General features: G+C 34.4%; 2 protein-coding genes across 4 annotated transcripts; one reads left to right on the forward strand and one right to left on the reverse strand.

The window, feature by feature from the left end:
* Positions 1 to 253: 253 nt before the first annotated feature.
* On the forward strand, positions 254 to 6,440 carry LOC131933509 (uncharacterized). The gene is made up of 7 exons (XM_059290253.1): positions 254 to 272; positions 406 to 608; positions 3,680 to 3,815; positions 3,981 to 4,060; positions 4,551 to 4,643; positions 4,820 to 4,975; positions 6,294 to 6,440. The coding sequence occupies exons 1-7, from the start codon at positions 254 to 256 to the stop codon at positions 6,438 to 6,440; spliced, it is 834 nt and encodes a 277-aa protein (XP_059146236.1).
* Positions 6,441 to 7,066: 626 nt separating this feature from the next.
* LOC131933510 (integrin-linked protein kinase homolog pat-4) lies at positions 7,067 to 18,914 on the reverse strand. 3 transcript variants are annotated; one of them, XM_059290254.1, is made up of 14 exons: positions 18,882 to 18,914; positions 17,909 to 18,032; positions 17,325 to 17,490; positions 16,879 to 16,974; positions 15,986 to 16,082; positions 15,594 to 15,674; positions 15,044 to 15,129; positions 14,463 to 14,572; positions 14,094 to 14,221; positions 13,112 to 13,233; positions 12,577 to 12,648; positions 10,953 to 11,052; positions 10,255 to 10,385; positions 7,067 to 9,709 (listed from the first exon to the last, which is right to left on the reverse strand). In XM_059290254.1, exons 2-14 carry the CDS (start codon positions 17,995 to 17,997, stop codon positions 9,557 to 9,559), a joined length of 1,431 nt encoding a protein of 476 aa, XP_059146237.1. In that variant the 5' UTR covers positions 17,998 to 18,032; positions 18,882 to 18,914; the 3' UTR covers positions 7,067 to 9,556. The 3 variants fall into 3 exon arrangements, with proteins under 3 accessions (XP_059146237.1, XP_059146238.1, XP_059146239.1); XM_059290255.1 differs by lacking the exon at positions 18,882 to 18,914 and adding an exon at positions 18,708 to 18,726; XM_059290256.1 differs by lacking the exon at positions 12,577 to 12,648.
* Positions 18,915 to 19,547: the final 633 nt, after the last annotated feature.

A 19,547-nucleotide genomic window follows, 5' to 3' on the forward strand; every position in this document is an offset into this window, starting at 1 on the left:
TTTTTATAGCGGTTTATTTAGTGTGTAACTGCTGTTATTTAAACAGTATTCAATTGTAGATTTTACTGTAAGTCTGTTTAAATGTGTTCGTTGTTACATTTTTTTTTTGACGTAGATAAATTTGAAAGCCGTTTTTAATTGTGAATTTAAGGTCATCGTAAATGTTTTTTTTTTAAATGTTAAGTCCCCCCCGTTCAGACCTAAAGATTGATAGGGCAGATGAAGTAGAGTTCATCTGTTTCTTGACCACGGCATGTGGGGGCTGGGGGATGGTATGGAGGGTCACTTACATGCTGTTTATTGCATTCTATCTTTGAGTTTGTTGTCTTTAAAAAAAAGTTCAGTCTTATTGCGAACAAAAAGAACTAATTGTAAAAAAAAAAAACGGATTGTTTATTTCAACAGTGTCGCTAGCAGGTCGAGTGGTTGTTGTGACGGGAGCTTCGAACGGGATTGGACGAGAAATCGCGATACTTCTAGCACGAGAGGGCGCCAGGGTGGCACTGGGCGCCAGGAGCGTGGAGAAGCTTCAGGGTGTGGTCAGCTCTATACGTGACGGTGGGGGACAGGCCGTTGGGGTTAGGACGGATGTTACCAACATGGAGGAGGTGAGAAGAGGATTTGAATGGAATTTTTTTATAGACTGTACCGAGCGATGCTGGTGTGTGGTATTGTCATATTTTGTACTGTGGTGTTTGGTAGTGCCTCGTTTTATTACTTCCCATTTTGGTACTATCCACTTCGGTACTGTCATTGCCAGTCACTGCCTATTTGGTAAAGTCTCCTTTCAAACCTGGCGGTCTACGGGGCAAATAAAGTAGAGCTCATCTATTTCTGTGACCTAGGCATATGAGGTACCGCATGCCTCTCTGGTACTGCCTTTTCGTGCTGACATTTTTGGTACTATCCTTTCGGAACCGTGTCACGGCCTTTTCTCCTGCCAATCATGGCACGAACTCAAAAAAAAAAAAAAAAAATGGTCCGTTTAAAAACAGAATCATCCACAACCTTCTCTGTGTCTCATATAGTAGCTAACAGAAAAAGTTACTGAGTAGGCGTTGTGCGACTAAACTAAAATTTAGTACAAATTTTACATTGTGATTTCTAAAGACCATTAATTAACTGTCTAATTACAGTAACCACTGCAGATTTACGAAATATAATTAATATAAACTGGCAAATTGCTGTAACCACTGCAGGTTTATGAAAGACCATTAATTAACTGGCTAATTACTGTAACAATTATCGGTTTACTAAAGACCATTAATTAACTGGCTAATTGCTGTAATCACTGCAGATTTACGAAAGACAATTAATTTACTGACTAATTACTGTAACCACTGCAAGCTTACGAAAGACCATTAATTAACTGGCTAATTACTGCAGGTTTACGAAAGAACATTAATTAACTGGCTAATTACTGCAGGTTTACAATAGACCAGTGGTTCCCAACCTTTTTCGAGTGGCGACCCCCTTTCATAAAACGTAAGTGACCCGCGACCCCCATATAATTAACAAGTCGAAATTAGTAAAGAAAAAAATAAGCACTAAATTAATATTTTCTAGTAGACTTTCAATATGAATTATTCTTGATAACTGTTTTAATACGATGAGCAAAATTACATGCTATTAACAAGCATTAACTAGCATTAACAATTAAATTTTGCAAATTTAAGAATTCATCTTGTTATTCATCGGCAATGCTGGTAACATCAAGGAAAGCAGAGAATGGGTGACAATGCAGATTCTTCTTCTTTCAGCTCGGGGAAAATAACGCCGCAGTTCTTGTCAAGAGATTCAAGATGCACAGAATCCTTTAAAAATTTTATCTATCACACCACACTGCAGAGTTTCTCAAACATGGCAGTATTTCAAATATTTATTTTTCCTCGACAATTTTGCAGCTTTGATTAAAATGCCAAGATATTATCATAAAAAGAGATAATATTCGTTCCTTTATCAGGTTAAGCTTATGTTGATGTTCGAATATGTCTGCTAGGTATGATACTCTCTACAACCACGCCATGTCGTTAAAGTATATCAAAAGGTCTTGTTTCCTTGCACTTCCAAGATTATCTTGATTTCAGCTTTCAAATCAAAAACAAGATTGACGTTTCCTATTGACAGCCAGCGTACTGAAATGTAGAACCTCGTGATCTTTATTCATGTCTTTGCACAGATCTTGAAACAGACAGGTATTTAGGGCTCCAGATTTAATATGATTTACGACTTTTATTAGCAATGGAGTCGGATAAGTCTTGCTGGCGAGTGCATATGTGAATTATGCAGTGGATTCACCTTCATTAGGTAGCTAAATCTTTTACCTTTTACTTTTTTTCTGAAACTTCCATTTTGACCCAAACATGACGCACCATCAGTACAAGCCCCACAGCCGTTTTCCCATTTTAATCCTCCAGTTTGAAAAAACGTATTTATTTTCTCCATAATATCTTCACAAAACATCAACTCTTATTTGCTAACATCTGAATGAATATATTTCACAAAGACAAGCAACTGCGAACACAAACTCACGTCTGTCGATTCGTCAACTTGAAAATCAAACAACGGTGAAAGCTTGATTTCATTCTAAATTTGTCATTTAAAATAAGCCGCTGCATAGTATTATTAGACAGAGATATGTTGCATCTTTACTGCACTGGAATCCCCAAGAATTAATTTTACCATCTTCAGCATACATGGTTTAATGAGATTTTCTCCTTTGTGTGAGAGGTTTTTTGATTGGCAATTTCTAATACTTTTTCATATGATGCTTGCACTAATGCTGTGTTTTCTTGGTGAAAACGTTCTGTTCGATAAAGTCTCTGACGTTTTCAACTAGCTTCATGCCGACGAAAAAACTACATATCTTTTTTTCGTGTGTTCCGAATGACTCGTCTCAAATTGACGTTTGGAAGTTTGCATAGACTCCTGACTAAGAACAACTTTGTACAGTACACATTGTTTATTCTCTATTCCATTTCCGGTGATGTTAGTAATGCCGAATTTCAAATATTTTTCTAAATATTTATGTTTTTTATTCATTGCTAGAGTTTAGTCTACCAGTTGGCGACCCCCCAAAAAGCCCTTCGCGACCCCCAAGGGGGTCGCGACCCCCAGGTTGGGAACCCATGCAATAGACCATTAGTTAAGTGGCTAATTACTGCAGGTTTACGAAGGACCATTAATTAACTGGCTAATTACTGCCAGTGTTTCTTCCAGACTTTTTCTCCGGGGGGGGGGGGGGGCACTTGAAATTTTCGGGGGGGGGGCGGTAGACTTTCTTCGGGGGGGGGGGGGGGGGCGGACACTGTTAAAAGTATATATTTTTTTATATAAATTATATAAATTTCATTTCGTTCGTCGAGGGGGGCGGTAAAAAATTTTCGGGGGGGCTTCGCACCCCCGAAGAGATGGCTGGAAGAAACTCTAATTACTGCAGGTTTACGATAGACCATTAATTAACTGGCTAATTACTGCAGGTTTACGATAGACCATTAATTAACTGGCTAATTACTGCAGGTTTACGATAGACCATTAATTAACTGGCTAATTACTGCAGGTTTACGATAGACCATTAATTAACTGGCTAATTACTGAAGGTTTACAAAAGACCATTAATTAACTGGCTAATGACTGCAGGTTTACGATAGATCATTAATTAACTGGCTAATGACCACAGGTTCAGGCCCTGATACACCAGGCTGAGGCGACCTTTGGACCCGTGGATGTTCTCGTCAACAACGCTGGCGTCTGGTTCCACACGATGGTCAAAAGTCTGCGACTGGAGGAATGGAACCAAATGATCGACGTCAATTGTAAGGTAAGGAAACTATTTCAGACACGATGATCAAAAGTCTGCGACTGGATGAATGGAACCAAATGATCGACGTCAATTGTAAGGTAAGGAAACTATTTCAGACACGATGATCAAAAGTCTGCGACTGGATGAATGGAACCAAATGATCGACGTCAATTGTAAGGTAAGGAAACTAATTCAGACACGATGGTCAAAAGTCTACAGCTGGATGAATGGAACCAAATGATCGACGTCAATTGTAAGGTAAGGAAACTATTTCAGACACGATGGTCAAAAGTCTGCGACTGGATGAATGGAACCAAATGATCGACGTCAATTGTAAGGTAAGGAAACTAATTCAGACACGATGGTCAAAAGTCTGCAACTGGAGGAATGGAACCAAATGATCGACGTCAATTGTAAGGTAAGAAAACTATTTCAGACACGATGGTCAAAAGTCTGCGACTGGATGAATGGAACCAAATGATCGACGTCAATTGTAAGGTAAGGAAACTGTTTCAGACACGATGGTCAAAAGTCTGCGACTGGATGAATGGAACCAAATGATAGACGTTAATTGTAAGGTAAGGAAACTATTTCAAATCAATACGTGATACATATTTTCGATTAATTGAACTTTTTCTTATATATACATGCATTGTAAAAAAAAGGAAATAGGCGACAGTTAAGAGTCATCTTAAGATGTATAGCTTATATTAGGATACTGTTTATCTTTATTTTTTTTAAAAATAAGGGTGTTCTTCACGGAATAAAGGCAGTCCTACCAGGCATGTTAGAAAGAAAATCTGGCAATATTGTCAACATATCGTCGGATGCTGGCAGAAAGGTAAGAGTGAGAAAATTGTCAAATTATGGGCATTTAATTTTCGTTTTAATTTAACGTTTAAAAACTAAATATTTTGAAGTATTATTTTAAAAAAAAAAGGTTTTCAAAAGAATTAGTTATTTATATGTTGATTTAGATAAATGTAATTTTTAAATTATTTTGTAATATTTTACCAGGCTATTCTTGGACTTGGCGTGTACACTGGTACCAAATATTTTGTTGAGGGTGTCACCCTGGCCCTAAGACAAGAAGTGGCGAAACTCGGGGTACGGGTGACCAGTATACAGCCGGGGAAGGTTGAGACATCATGGGGGCCAAGGATAGATGAGGAGGTACGTGATTTAATGGGTGCTAGTTGATAAAATGGGTGCTAGTTGACTTATTGGGTAGTTTAAAAACTGATAACTACATAATGTATCTGATACTGGGCTACTAATAATTATGTTGTAGATATCTGTGTTATTTGCTTTTACTTCCGTTGATCACATTTTTAATATCTCCGTTGGTCATTCGTTTATACTTTGTTGATCAGTTGTGGGTATTTACCTATACCAAAGACCACTTACACCGAATACTGTTTCGCCGAATACCTTTTTATCTATCTTTTGACTGTCCTTCTAACAGAATTAGTGTGGGTTTTTTCTTTCTCCCTCTAATATGCAAATTGTCTATAGCGTCTATAACTTGTATTCATAGACAAAGCTGAAGCAATGAATGCATAATAATAAATGCAGGCGCGAGGCATAATATCGGGGAATAAATTAAGAATCAAGTTCTGTTTTGTTCGCGTGGGTCTATAAATGTCAGTGTAACGTCACATAAACCATTCGGTGTGCTAAATTTGCAACGTTATGCACATAGAGGTAATTTTTTTTTATTAAGGGGAACTAAACGCTATTAAATTTTTCATAAGGGGAAGCTACTATGTGAGTGAGTTATTTAATTAAAATAAAAAGACTTGTTTATTGATGTTTAATTTTTTGTGCGGTAATAAATTAATCTGCGTATGATAGTGACATGATTTAGGGAAAATGTTAGGGGCGTCAATAGTAAAGCTGTTGGAAAGGTTTTGGACACAAGCGATATATGCGGGCTGGGGGAGCTGAAAAGTATGGCATGCATTTATATTTTTATACAATTATGCATTTTCTAAAGGGAAACAAGCGATGAAAAATATTTACAACGAGCTGACCCGCGACTTAGCATACGCCGCTATCTAATTGTTTTATTTTCTACTTATCAACAATTCAGAATTTGTGAATTAATGAACAACAGCTAAAGCTAATACCAAAATTTATGAAAAAAAATCGATATCTCTTAGGCCCTAGGCCAGTCACAAAAGCCGGTTATTTTTTTATTTTATTTTTGTATTTGGGCTTTAAAGCTCTCAGCCTGTTTTATGCAGCCTTTACAGAAACTGGGAGTAAACAAAAATAACGTTACGTGTATACCTTTTTTTTTTTTTTTTTTTTTTTTTTTTTTGCTTTTTTTTTTTTAACATATGTGCAACGTGTGTGTTTTAGGTTGTTGAGACAAAAATGACCGTTGTTACGTGTATACCAACATATGTGAAAAGTGTGTGTTGCTAAAAACAAAAATTACCGTTGTTTGTGTATACCAACATATGTGAAACGTGTGTGTGTGTTTCAGGTTGCTGAAATCTTCAGGTCTGGTGAGCACGTCGAGAAGCTTCTAGCGCCCTCTGACGTCGCACGTGCTGTGCTCTACGCTGTCACCCAGCCCGGTCACGTGGCCGTCAACGAGATTCTCCTGCACCCAACGGAGATGCCGTTTTAAAGGCTCACCCCCCTCCCACCAACCCAACAGAGGTGCCATTTAAAGACCCCCCCCCCCCAACTCAACGGAGATGCCGTTTTAAAGACACCCCCCCCCCCCAACCCAACGGAGATGCCGTTTTAAAGACCCCCCCCCCTAACACACACACAATTCCTGCACCCAACGGAGATGCCGTTTTAAAGACACCCCCCCCCCCCCCTAAACCAACGGAGGTGCCGTTTTAAAGACACCCCCCCCCACACACACACACACAAACTTCTGCACCCAACGGAGATGCCGTTTTAAAGACCCCCCACATGTTATAAATAAATAAGTTTTTTCTTGAAACTTCGGTCCGTGAGCTTTTCTGTTCTGTTGCATGGTTGATAGGCACTGGGATTCTTTACAATGAAACATCCCAGATTTGTTACATCAAATCACATTAGCACACCTAATTGTTAACAGGTTTTATAGGGAACGAAATGCTAATACTATTCTACCAAAGCATGCAGGGTTTCAGAATAATTTTATAGTAGTCTACACTCCAGTCCTCCCCACAGCCCATCCTCCACTGCCACACAAGATTATTGAGACATTACCACACAACATCAATTAAAGAAAGAATTAAAAAAACTAGTGACAAGCCAGCAAACATAAAATTGTATTCTCCACTAACAGCAATACATGATGTACAGACGTCTATGTTAAGGCATACACAGCCTCCCTGTGAGAGCAGGCAGAAATTAGAAGGCAATATAACACAACTAGGCTGGCAGCTACAGTCAAAAGCCAGGTCAATAAAATATCATGATATAGATTTATATAAATAGATAAAAGTACAGCACCATGAGAATTCAAGTTATTGCTTAGTGAAAAAAGAACATTTAATCACACAAATGTTGCAATTTAAAAAAAAAAGTCAAACTTATTCTAATTATATAGACGAATTTTGTAGATTTAAGGTAGTTCATTTCTTTTCTTAATTGATTATTTCATTAAAATGTGTAAATAAGGTAGAAAAACTTGTGCAAACAGAGCAAAATACAATGTTTGTATTGTGCTTTCTTTTGTAACACTTAAAAAAAAAAATTCTACACAGTAAAGTATTTCAATTCATATATTGTTTGCAACTTTAAAAGAATGCAATACTAAATTTATAATTGACTAGAAAATGTTATATATAAAAAAATCATTTAGTAAACCCCGCCCACAACTAAATTTTCCATATTTTAAAAAACTGCATATGTCCCCTAATTTTTACTTTGCATGTGCAGTTGCTACAATAATTGACAATAACAAAAAATTGTTTTATTTTAAAGCCTGAACATTATGGGGACCAAAAACCAGTGCAACAATTGCACCGAAACAAATAGTGCATACCTGAGCGCACTTAATGTAAAATGATACTCATCATTCAACAGTTGTTCAACTTTGATTATCCACACACACCCACACAAACTATGCTGAAGATAATATGACAACCAAATGTAAAAACCATGCATCTTTCAGCTACAGAGTTTAAAATGCATTCATATATGTAATATAAAATATAGGCATTATAAAATTAAATATTTAAGAGTAAAATATTATCTAGGCCACTTTGAGAAATATATTAACACTGACACAAAACTGTTCTGAACACATCTAACTTCTATAAATAAAATATTTGTACAGTCAAATCTAAAACACTGAAAACACAAATTATACAACATAGTGTCTGACTCAATTAATATTAATTTTAAAATTCTAGGTGCTATGTTATAATCAATATAGTTTTACAAATGGTATATATTGCATATGAAAAGGCATAAAATTGGCTTTTTCTCATGATATAATCTGCCTTCACAATTTTACAACTGATATGAACATTATATGAGGCATAATAATAGTGCCAGATCTATAAATTTCATATGATTTTACATTTTATACTGCTACAGCTTACAACAATATTAAACTTTAAGTAGGAAAGATATAAAGAACTTGATAACTGTATTGTTTATTTTACAAAAAACTGACCACAAATGTCATGAACTACCTAATCTCACTGGATTATGAAATGAAATCGCTGCTTCGATACCCATTAGCAGCATCCAGTCTTACTTTTGTAATTAATTACTTTAGAATTTACATTAATTGATCCTGAAAAGGAGAGCTTTAACATGAATTAATTGTTCCAACATCAGTGGTCCCTTGGATCCTAGTCAGATAATAAAGAACTCAGGTAAAGGGAATTAACACAGATGTTGGTAGTTTTAACATTCAAAGGGAGGTAAGTATCACAAAGATGTAAAATAAATGATATAATGGTTGCTTAGATGCTATTCATAAGTAATTTGGGTTTTTTTTTTCAAAAAAAAAGTAAGAAAACTGATCAACAGACAACAATATTTTGGGATCTCTACTTGCATGTAAAAATTTAACAGAAGGTAAAAATGACTTATGACTTGGTATATCCTATATGTCAAATAACTGTGTATGCTAGAGTGAGCATTAAAACCCCACTTTGCAGCAGACTCACACCAAACCACCAAATGTAAGCTCTCAATACTAATACGGGCGAGGTCTAGGGCTTGTATAAAATCTGGTCAAAGTTAAAGCTGTGTATAGTAGCCCACTGAAATAGTGAAAGGGAAAAAACTCCCCCAAGATCTACAATGTTTGAGTCTATAGTTCCTGCATGCCCTAGTTAATATTTGTAAATTTGGACAATATAAACCAAGTTCAATTTCATCATGTGTAAATTTTAAAGCATTTTCAGGATAAAGTTTACAAAGAGGTTTAAGACAAGTACTATAAAATGGAAGACACACCTTAACTTGTGTAGTGCAAATGAACACTTAAAAAGTTTACAACAGAATATAATATTTAAAGATATTTGAAAGTAGCAATAGATTCTGCATATTGTTTACATTAACAACAAATGACCATTTGTTTGTCGTATTATACCTATGATAAAAAGTTGGATACACTTTTGATGATCTTACAAACTCAAATGAACAAATGGGCATGCATAGTCTGATGTTACAGTGCATGAGCAAGTTCAACGATTCATTTTGGCAACAGACAATCTTGAGATAACAGGACTGCATACAACATATTTTTTCACACCTGCCGTGAAGGTGACAAGCACCACTAACTTAGCTGGACAGCTTCATTTTCTCTAAGATAGGGATGACCATGTCGAAGCGTGGCCGTTTCCCCGGCTCTTCGTTCATGCAGATCTTGATGAGCCGGGAGATGTGGTTGGAGATGCCGGGTGGGATGGAGATACGCAGGGCTTCTAGCGCAACCTGGTTGAGAGAATATACACACATGAGAGGGTCATCAAAATATACACACATGAGAGGGTCATCAAAATATACACAAATTAGAGGGTCATCAAAATATACACACATATTGGTCATCAAAATATACACACATGAGAGGGTCTTCAATAACTGACTATTTGTGCAGAATGTGTACCCTCCACCAGCTATTTTTAAACATCCACTCACCACTAGCCAAACTGACAAAGTTCATCCCCCTTCCAACCCCACAAAATACCACAATTCTAACAAAATGATATTTTTATTTTATGATCTACATATTATCACAAAAGTAGCACAATGCCATGACTTCCTCTCCCCAGGTGATCATCATTTATGGACAACCCCCAATTTCTTATAAAGTAGGGTAAACACTTTTTTTTTCAAAGAAAGGACTTTGCAATGATAGAAAATGCATTTCTGTAATTGTATACACCTTCATTATAAGCTGTTGGTTAGTGAAATATGAATGATTCTATCAGCTATCAAAAAACTTTTCCTGCCAGCCACACAATGAGCTGAGTCCTTACCTTCATCCCAATCTCCATTGGCTCCAGCTCAGCAAAAGGCACCTCCCTTGTCTCCAGCTCCCACAGCAGGATTCCAAAGCTCCACATGTCAGCGGCTCTCACATTGATGTCATCAGGGGCTCTCTGTAAGGCTGGAACGAGGGAATTTTATTTTGTAGGACCTCGTTTTTGGTAATGGCATTTTTAATAAAGGCAATGGTATCTTCAATAGTGACAATGGTATTTTTAATAAAGACTAAAGTATTCTGAATAGTGACAATAATATTCTCGGCCAAAGTCTAAATAGCTTTGGCTGTTCAGGTCCAAAGTAGTGCTAAGAATTACATTTTTGGTTTCAATTTTGGTTGCCGAAGCGGCAGAAAGAAGACCAGGGTTGGTTAAGTAAGACCTAGTAAGTGCAAATAGATGTTAACAGTGCTGGATAGAGGCCAAAGTCCAGTATGGAACTGTTCACAAGCTGTGTTGTAATGTATTTCTAGGGACAGGGGTAAGGGCAGGGCAGGAGGCCTATAATGAATAATTAAAGTAAGCTTACTCTGAATAAATCTGCCACCACTCTGATATAGTGAATACTATAGGATTTTTTAATAGCAGAAATAGGTTCTTTAGCTTGTGGACGAGTCATATTAAGAGCAGGTCAGTTACTTTGTGAAGTAATTAGTAATTAGACCACAAAGGTACATAATTAATGTGCTTACCTTCAGGCGCGCACCAAGCAGGGGAATACAATTTCCCCTTCTCATGGAAGGAGAACTTGTAGTCAGCCATGTTAATCTTGGCTGTCAGATCCTCATCAATCTTTAATAAAGTAGACAATCAAAGACAGTCAGTTTAGGGTTAACAATTACTTCTAATAGCTATTTTTTTCTTGTGGAAAGATTAAATTAATTACATTTATTAAAATAATATATTTTCTCCTTATAGCATGTTTAAGTACCAACACGACTTTCCTTGTAGTACAATTTTGGTTATAGTAAATATTAATTATAAAAAACAAAATTAAATTATAAAAGATTCATTACATAATGGATATACCAACACAGCGTTCAATGCACCAATAAACAAATGGCAATAAAATGGATTGGTATAGCATAACATAGCACACACACAAAAACTTTTCAATATGATTTCAACTGATCAACATAACTACATCAACACTTGAAAGGTCATTACACATGCATTTACTCCACTGCAAACTGACCAATGGTCACTGATAGTGTCAGTAAAAAAAAAATTCAATTAGTTCTTATTGACTATAAAATATGTTGAATATATTCACAATCAATGCCAAAGGCTAAACAGTCTTATCTATAAACAATTTCATTCACATTTTATTAGTAAAGTTCTAGAACACATTTATTTCTCATTTCATCAGCAAACAATTTCTGCTGAATAGGCTGAAAAACACATTTTTATATCCATCCACAGTGCTGATTAAAGTAATCTAAGATAGAATGCAAAGTGCGTATGTACATTAATAGATAGCTAGATACCCACAAGCTTAACTTGTATCTGTGAGACAATAAACCATTTACCAAGATATCTGTAGCAAATAAGCACTAGCTAAAGTAAAAATAGGATTTTGTAGTATTTCACTTTAAAAAAAAAATTATAGTGCTTTGTTAACTTGTAGCTAAACCATGAAAGAGGAAGCAGTGAAAGGCTACTCTAAATTATAAGCAACTATCTTGATTCTCCTACATTAATATTTGAAATGTTAAGAGAGTCCCCATCACAACTAACTACTTTTGACTAACAGAGAATGAGAAACATGTAAATATATCCTGAGCATTGCAGCATCTGACAAAGGCTAATTATTTTGTTCTATGAGAATAATAAAGTTTCTAGAGAGGTGAATAAAAACTGTCAGGTGTCACTTGAGCAAAAAATTGATACCCCTGATAATGTGATGGACATTTATTTGCAGTTATTTAAGTGAAAATCCTGACATGAAAATCAACTATCAATGACCCAGATTATTTTATTGCAATTAAAACCTTAATTTACTTAATTTATAATTACATTTTTAGTCACTAATTAAAACTTGAAAGGCAATTAACAGAAACATTATTCTGTTGTATGTCCTGGTACAGGTTGTATAATTTTAATGGGTTAAAAGGAGAAAAAGCTACCAATACAAAATATGTGACAAAAAAAAATGAAAACACTACTATTCTGAGGGAGATCTGTATTAGTAGCTGTAGTATAAAATGTTGAAACACTAAAAAGTAGTGGTTTTAGTAGATAATGGGTGTCTACAGATGCTCAAGTAGGCAAGAACACCCCAGGAGAAAGAAGGGCAGGCAAGTGCAGACAGTTTACCCCATTCAGGGTAGCGTCCCCTGACGTGTACTTTGGGTCATCCACATTTATTTTGGCCAGGTCCTCGTCGATCTAAAAAACCCACTCAGTTGTCAGTAAAAGAGAAGCAGCATTCAAATCAGAAACATCAATAACAATGAAAATATAATAATAATATTGTATCAAACTTGTGAAGCTTTAATGTCTCCTGAATAAATATCACTACATCATTGGTTGGTGGCTTGGCTATAAAAAGAAGCTAATTATAGTAGCATAGAAATGTCTTCTAGTCTTTTGTGTAATAAATTTTAAAATATTTTATAGGAAATATTTATTTGGTGTTTAAAATTATAGCAAAAAATAAAATAAAATATTACAAAGTTTACTTAGAAATAAACATATTTTTTAGCAAGGGCATAAAAATTATTGCAAAGTGGCTCAAAAATCTATATAAAAAATGTGTAACACAACAAGCACAAATTTTATAAAAATCTTATAGCGAACCTAAAAACCAAGTAAAATACAAATAAAACAATAGAATAGAGTGTCTACCCACCATGACGTGTTTACTGGTGAGTACAAAGTTAGGGATGATGGGCTCCATAGAATGTAGAAACTCCATGCCCCTGGCAATATCAATGGCAAATCTCAATGCTTGGTTCTGGTCTACCACTATACCTACAAGAATTCATACATTTTACATAGATTAGCTGATTTTAACATTCATACGGCTTCACAATACAAAAATAGGGAGATGATAGCTAATCAAGGGCTATCAACTGATTTAAATTTTATAGAATGTTTAAGCAAATGTAGTTTAGAGAAAAAAAGTCACATGTTTATAAGATTTGTATCAAATATTATGGATAGGTTAAAATTGAGGAATCGGTTTACAAAAATTGATTTTCACATTGTTTTATTGTATAGAATAGCCAAACAAAAACTGGAAGAAAAAAAGGAAATGAGTTGCATGGTTCACTGTTAAATGAGCAGCTTTGCTGTTTCAAAACACACTAATTCTCTAGTACTGTAGTTTGAGCCAAATATTTTAGAATGTCATGACTGCTGATGCCACATAATCCACTCGATTACTAACAGAACAGAACCAATTATTTTAAAATATGACATTTAGAGTAGCCATACAATCCTCACCATTATTAAACACGAGCAGGGTTCGGACACCTAAGTTGAAAACAAATTTTATGAGTTTTCCAGAAGGAATAAAAAATTGAAGGATCAGTTGTGCAGAAATAAGCTATTGAGCACTAACTCTAAGAAATTAATTATAGGAAGCACGTAATTTGAGACAGCTTTTCACAACAAAATTTTAAACAATTATGAAGGTGTGTATAAAGTTAGATGGGTTAAGCTTGTTGTCTCAACATGTTTGTCAAACCATTCCACCTAACACAAATTTTACTAAGATATTTAAAAAAAAAAAAAACCCATAGTAAATGGCAGTTTGTTGTTATCATCAACTAAGGAAATTTGTGATAATAATTCTAATGAAGTTCCTACAGTACACATATCAAACTCACCAGATTCCCCATGTAGTGTGTTATAGAGGGACCCAAATGGCATGAACTGGCTAATGACAACCAAATCTGGTGGATCTTTTGGAGCACAGCACCCCAGAACTGCTAGAACATTTGGGTGGTTAAATATCCTAGGGAAAAAATCATTTTAATTAACATTTTAATTCAGATTTTACTTTATTTAGGTTTACATATTTTTATATTCTTAAATTGTTTAATTAAAATGAAATATCTATTTTTTTTAATTACACAGCATTTTTTACTGAAAATAAACTGAAAAAAAAAAAGAGGTGATTTTATTTTCTTTATTTCAAACAAAATTTGAAAGAAATGTAATTGAACAACCAGTCATATGGAAGAGTAAAATAAAACCTTAGTTTAGGAAATTCTTCTTTGAAGTCCCTGATATTTCTGTCTGAAACTGTCTTCATACTAAGAATCTTGGCCACTATATCATTGGACTGCCATGACCCTCTCCATGTCTGAAATTATAAACACCTAATTATAGACACCTAATTATAAACACCTAATCAAGACGCCATCCTAGCAGGACTTACAAGAACAATTCAAATAAAAGAGATGCTGGGGCAACACGTCCGTGTAAAGAGATTTATGCATTTTTATTTAGTAGATTTAAAACATCTAGGGTTATATACTGTTTCTGATGCTCTTAATTGCAGGAAATACATTCAATAGATGTTAAAATTTCTCTGCTCTTTTCTCAGTACAGGTCAAGTGACCTCGGCATATGAATGGAAGATGTGGGCAGCAGTATGCCCAGTCACCTTTACCTGTTGCAAACTCAGGCCTGATTTCCCACATCAAAACTTTAGATTTAACAGTTGTGCTCTCAATGATCCAAACACTCTATTCCATACTATTAATAAAGTCTACAAATATATTTTTAGAATGTTGGATGCCCCTGATTCTAGCAAATAATAGTTTAGACTCACTTCGCCTGAGTGTGTCTTAGCAATATGACCAACCAGCTGAAGTTCCTTGATATCAATGCCTGTGTGGCGTGACAAAATGGCATCACCTAACAAAAAAGTCAACATAAAATTGTAAGTGTTTAAGAGAGTACAAAGAATCCATTTTCTAACATCTTGAATATGAGTATCTATAAAAAATATGTCCATAGGATAGATGATGTAAAGTTCAACTGTTTCTTTGACCTCAGAATATGAAGGGTCTGAACAAGGTCAGCATTATGCTAAATAGCCTTTACTCTCCTAACGTGAGCCAGATACCCTTTAGAGTTGGGCGTACTCAAGAACTTTTTACAGACTTGAGCCCAATTAAATTGTGTCAAAAACCTTAATTATGACTATGTTTTGTGTGAAAATATAAAAAAAATCAAACGTCTGTATTTAGTAGGTATGTGTATTGTGTTACCTATGACAAACCTCCAAGTATGTATTGAGCAATAAAGAGTGAAATACCTCTAAATCACGTCTATATAATATACAGAGCAACTAATAATAGAGAAAAGCAAGCCCTTACGACTTCTTGTTTTGTATCCCAACCAACTTCTATCCTTGAAGGGAATTTTGCTCAAATCCTGGCCACATAGTTTAGCTTGTTCTAAACAAAAGATAAACAATTATCAACAAGAGCTTATGTTTGATATCTATATGCTCCCTAACTTTTAATTATAATTTAAACTCAAAATAAATTTAGACAATATATCTCCTTTTACATACAAAAATGATACAAAGGATTTTAAAAAACTTTTCATGGATAATTTAAATTAGCTACACCTTTGAAAATTATTATGCCATGTAAATATTTCTCTCTAGAGTAATGAATTGCAGTATGTACAGCTAATTTTTTTCTCATATTCAACATGAGCATGCACTAACTGAAACTGACTGAAATCATTTAACTGTACCAACCTTGCAATTTTTTGGCCAAGTGTACTTTGCATTTATCAAGAGGCGTTTCACCAAATTTATTACATATGCTGACTAAGGCTCCAAAATTTACTAATTCCTTTCATGAAAAAACAATCAAAACTTTTACTTTAAAAAAATTGAAATAGAAATTTTAACTGCCATAACAGCCATTATTATTTTTGTTATGCCCTATTTAGGTGCTATTTTAAATCATCATTTAAAATGGGAATGAATAAAAATAAATAAATACATGTTGGTTAAAGGTAAATAACTATAGAAAATGAATTTCCTTTATGTTTCTAGTAAAGGGTTTCTTTGTATGTGAGAATGAGCTTTAATTTTCGTTAAATAAGAGGGAACATTTTTTCAATACTTTTACCTTGAAAATATCTAAGTATGTAGCATTTTAGAGAGACCTTCTTGATTAGAAAATGAACTTACAACTTTTTTATTTGATTTATTCCAGTAAGAAGATAAAAATATTACTTGACTGTGGTCTTTGTTTCAGTAAAAATAATTACTAATATTAATATTTTAATAAACTTGGGTCTAACATTGAATTACACTTGTGAATTTTTGTGTTTTTTTGACTGCTCTTTTGGGAGTTGGGTAATGAATGAAGATTTTTTTAGTTAGAACAACTTGTGGGGTTTTAGGGTAGGAAGAATACAGATGTTAATTATTCAATTTACACTCGTCCTGTAAATGTCATGGTCAATATCAAGATACATAAGATAAAAACAAATTAGTTGAGTATCTTATAATACCGTGTCCATCAGAAAATGTACACTTGTAAGGGTCTCTGATTTAATTCAATAATTTTGACCTTTTTTTAACAAGCATATGAAAACAAACAACTTAAAACGGCTTCATATAAAAAAAATCCAACCAACCTCTGCTATCAGTTCATTGCCCCAAAAACAGGCATAATGGAGTGGAGTATTGCCATGTTCATTTATAGCATTCACATTTGCCTTGTTGTGCAGTAGCTAGAAGAAAGAAATATAGTATAGCCTTACATTCATTTATTAATCAAATTAATTCCCTTGCCCTAACAAAACATTACTGACAATTTAGAGAATAAAATTTATATTACATTTAACTTGAAGTTAGTTGTAATTTTGACACTATCTGGCCAAACCAAATAATACAAATTTAAAATAGGATGGATTTGGAAACTAACTTCAAACTTCTAAAAGGAAACTTGCACTATCAAAAGTCCAACAATAACACATCTTGATAAAGCCTGCACTATATCAGATATATAACTCAAGTACTCAGAAAGAAAATGTGTATTACAAAAGAGCAACAAAACAAATGAAAAGAAAATCAACAGTACCATTAAAACAACTTCCCTATGACCGTGTGCTGCAGCTAGATGAATAGGCGTATCATCTCCCATGTTAGTGGCATTGATTCTAGCCCCACGCTTTATTAGCATATCCACTATGTTGTCTCTCCCTTCTCTGGCAGCCCAGTGGAGGAGGCTGAACCTATGGTCGTCACTAAACAACGGAAAATATCTTACTTAAGGCATCATGTGTTATTGCCATTGGGGCAATATAAAACTACATTAAAATTAACAAGATTTATTCCTGATTGTTTAGTTTTTAGTGTTAAAGCCAGAATTTTGATCAGTTTGAGTATCAATAATAGAGAAATAAACTAAATGTAGTTCTACCAGCTGATAATAAATGACGAAATACATTTTTAAGCTCAAAATTTTTATAAAATATAAAGTAGCCCTAACAGATGAAATTAAATTTTAGATCCTATGGCCAAGTATTTAAAAACTAATAGGCCTAAATAAAATCTTATGGCCTAGGGTATTCATTTGCTAATACTTAATGACCACTATAAATTATTATGGTTGCATAAAGTTGCTAATTTAATATACATATGTACTCATAAAATTAGGCCTACCCTTTGTTTAGATCATTCTCTGTGTTATCCAGCCAGACTCGAACATTAAATGCATTGCCTTCTCTGACTTGAGTAAATATGTCTTCCATTTTACAAAGTCAAATTACTTACTTGCTTTCTTGATCTAAAAGCAAGAAACAAGCCTAAATATTTATATAGGCCTATGGTTTAGGTTTTCAAGCAGCCATTAATTTTAATATTGCATTAGACCAAGGCCCTATCTAAAATTAATAATTTGTGACCCACAATATTCTATGTAAAGGTCTCTTCACTTTGGTGTAATGTGACAGTGCACACACTTTTACACTACACATGAGTGTGTAGTGTGTAAAAACTCAGTAAGTGCAGAGTGTATGAGTTGAGTGTGTGTAGTACAGTTTATAGTTAGGTACACTGTAGTAAGTGTAGTAATCTGTAGTTAGATCTAGTAGTAAAATAAACTAGTAGACTAGTACTAAATCTAGATCTAGTAGATCTGAGTGGTTACAGTTTCATGTGGGTTGTAGATTTAGTTAAATTAATCCTGTAGCTAGTTAGTGGGGAGACCATAATTTAGAATTTAGTGTGTTTTGTCTGACAATAAAAACTGAACATGGTGGAAGAAAAAAAAGGACAGCATTGTTACTGTATTTAAAATGAATGTGCAGAAGATAGATCTAGAATCTACTAAAAATAATTTTAAAAAAAAATAGATATGCCCGAAGATAATCCGGAAATGAGAATGAGGAATCCTCGTTTTTCAGTGAAGTCCAAATAAAATGTACACTCCCAGAAGTAGATTTTACTCATGTAGACCTACCATTTACTAGATTCTAGATCTAGATCTATCTAGTTTAATTTGCTACATAGATTCTAGGTTTTAATAACGAAGCAACAGAGCTAAATTGTTAAAGTATTCTGAAATAATTCAGCGATCGGCAGAGGATAACGTAAGTAATACACGAAATAAAATAAAAATCAACAAAAAATGTACTTTTACTCATCACAACAAATAGGACACATAGGCCAGGTTTTTAAAAGTACTGTTGTCTCCTAAATTGATTGTATAGAGTAACAGAAGTTATTCAGCAAATTATAGATTCTAATGTTTATCGAAGAAGAATGGTCTTTAGCACTCATCAAAATAATATTTTAAACTATTATTATGTATTACTAGGATGATATAATATATTTTACCGCGTCGTTAAAAATAAATGTTTACAAGCTACATCAGGCATAATGTCATCGGTGGTTGCTGGTCCGAATATGGAAATGCTTTTTCCCAGTCGAAATGACATTCACTTTTCAAATTTAAAATAAGAAATAGAATCGTTCAGATAAATCTTTTGAAAAATGATAATTTTTATTAAGTTTTAAATACTTATTTTAAATATAGTTTATTTTAACTTATATCATTACGTAGGCCTACACTCTATGCTTCACAAAGACAGAGAAGAGAAGACACTGTGCTAAAAAATAACATTAAAAAAATAAAATTAATCTTTGTAAAATAGACAGTTAAGACAGGCCCAGACCTTGTCCTACCGTACAATATGAAGGCCCAGGGGTGTCGAAAGGGGGGAGGGGCGGGGGTGCAGACCGCACCGGGTGACACCATTTAAAGGGGTGACTCCAAGGCAAAAATAGTAAAATATATAGA

Source organism: Physella acuta, unplaced genomic scaffold (genome assembly GCF_028476545.2).
Source record: "Physella acuta isolate Inbredline_101_S28 unplaced genomic scaffold, ASM2847654v3 ptg002533l, whole genome shotgun sequence".
NCBI classification, from domain to species: Eukaryota; Metazoa; Mollusca; class Gastropoda; family Physidae; genus Physella; species Physella acuta.

Coding starts and splice junctions, on each gene's coding strand:
- LOC131933509 (XM_059290253.1), top strand. Junction 3,816..3,980: donor CCAAATGATCGACGTCAATT/GTAAGGTAAGGA, acceptor GTCAATTGTAAG/GTAAGGAAACTAATTCAGAC. Junction 4,644..4,819: donor CGTCGGATGCTGGCAGAAAG/GTAAGAGTGAGA, acceptor ATATTTTACCAG/GCTATTCTTGGACTTGGCGT.
- LOC131933510 (XM_059290254.1), bottom strand. CDS start 17,997: ATGGAAGACATATTTACTCAAGTCAGAGAAGGCAATGCATTTAATGTT. Junction 11,053..12,576: donor GGGACGCTACCCTGAATGGG/GTAAACTGTCTG, acceptor ACTTTATTAAAG/ATTGATGAGGATCTGACAGC. Junction 9,710..10,254: donor CAATGGAGATTGGGATGAAG/GTAAGGACTCAG, acceptor TCTCTCAACCAG/GTTGCGCTAGAAGCCCTGCG.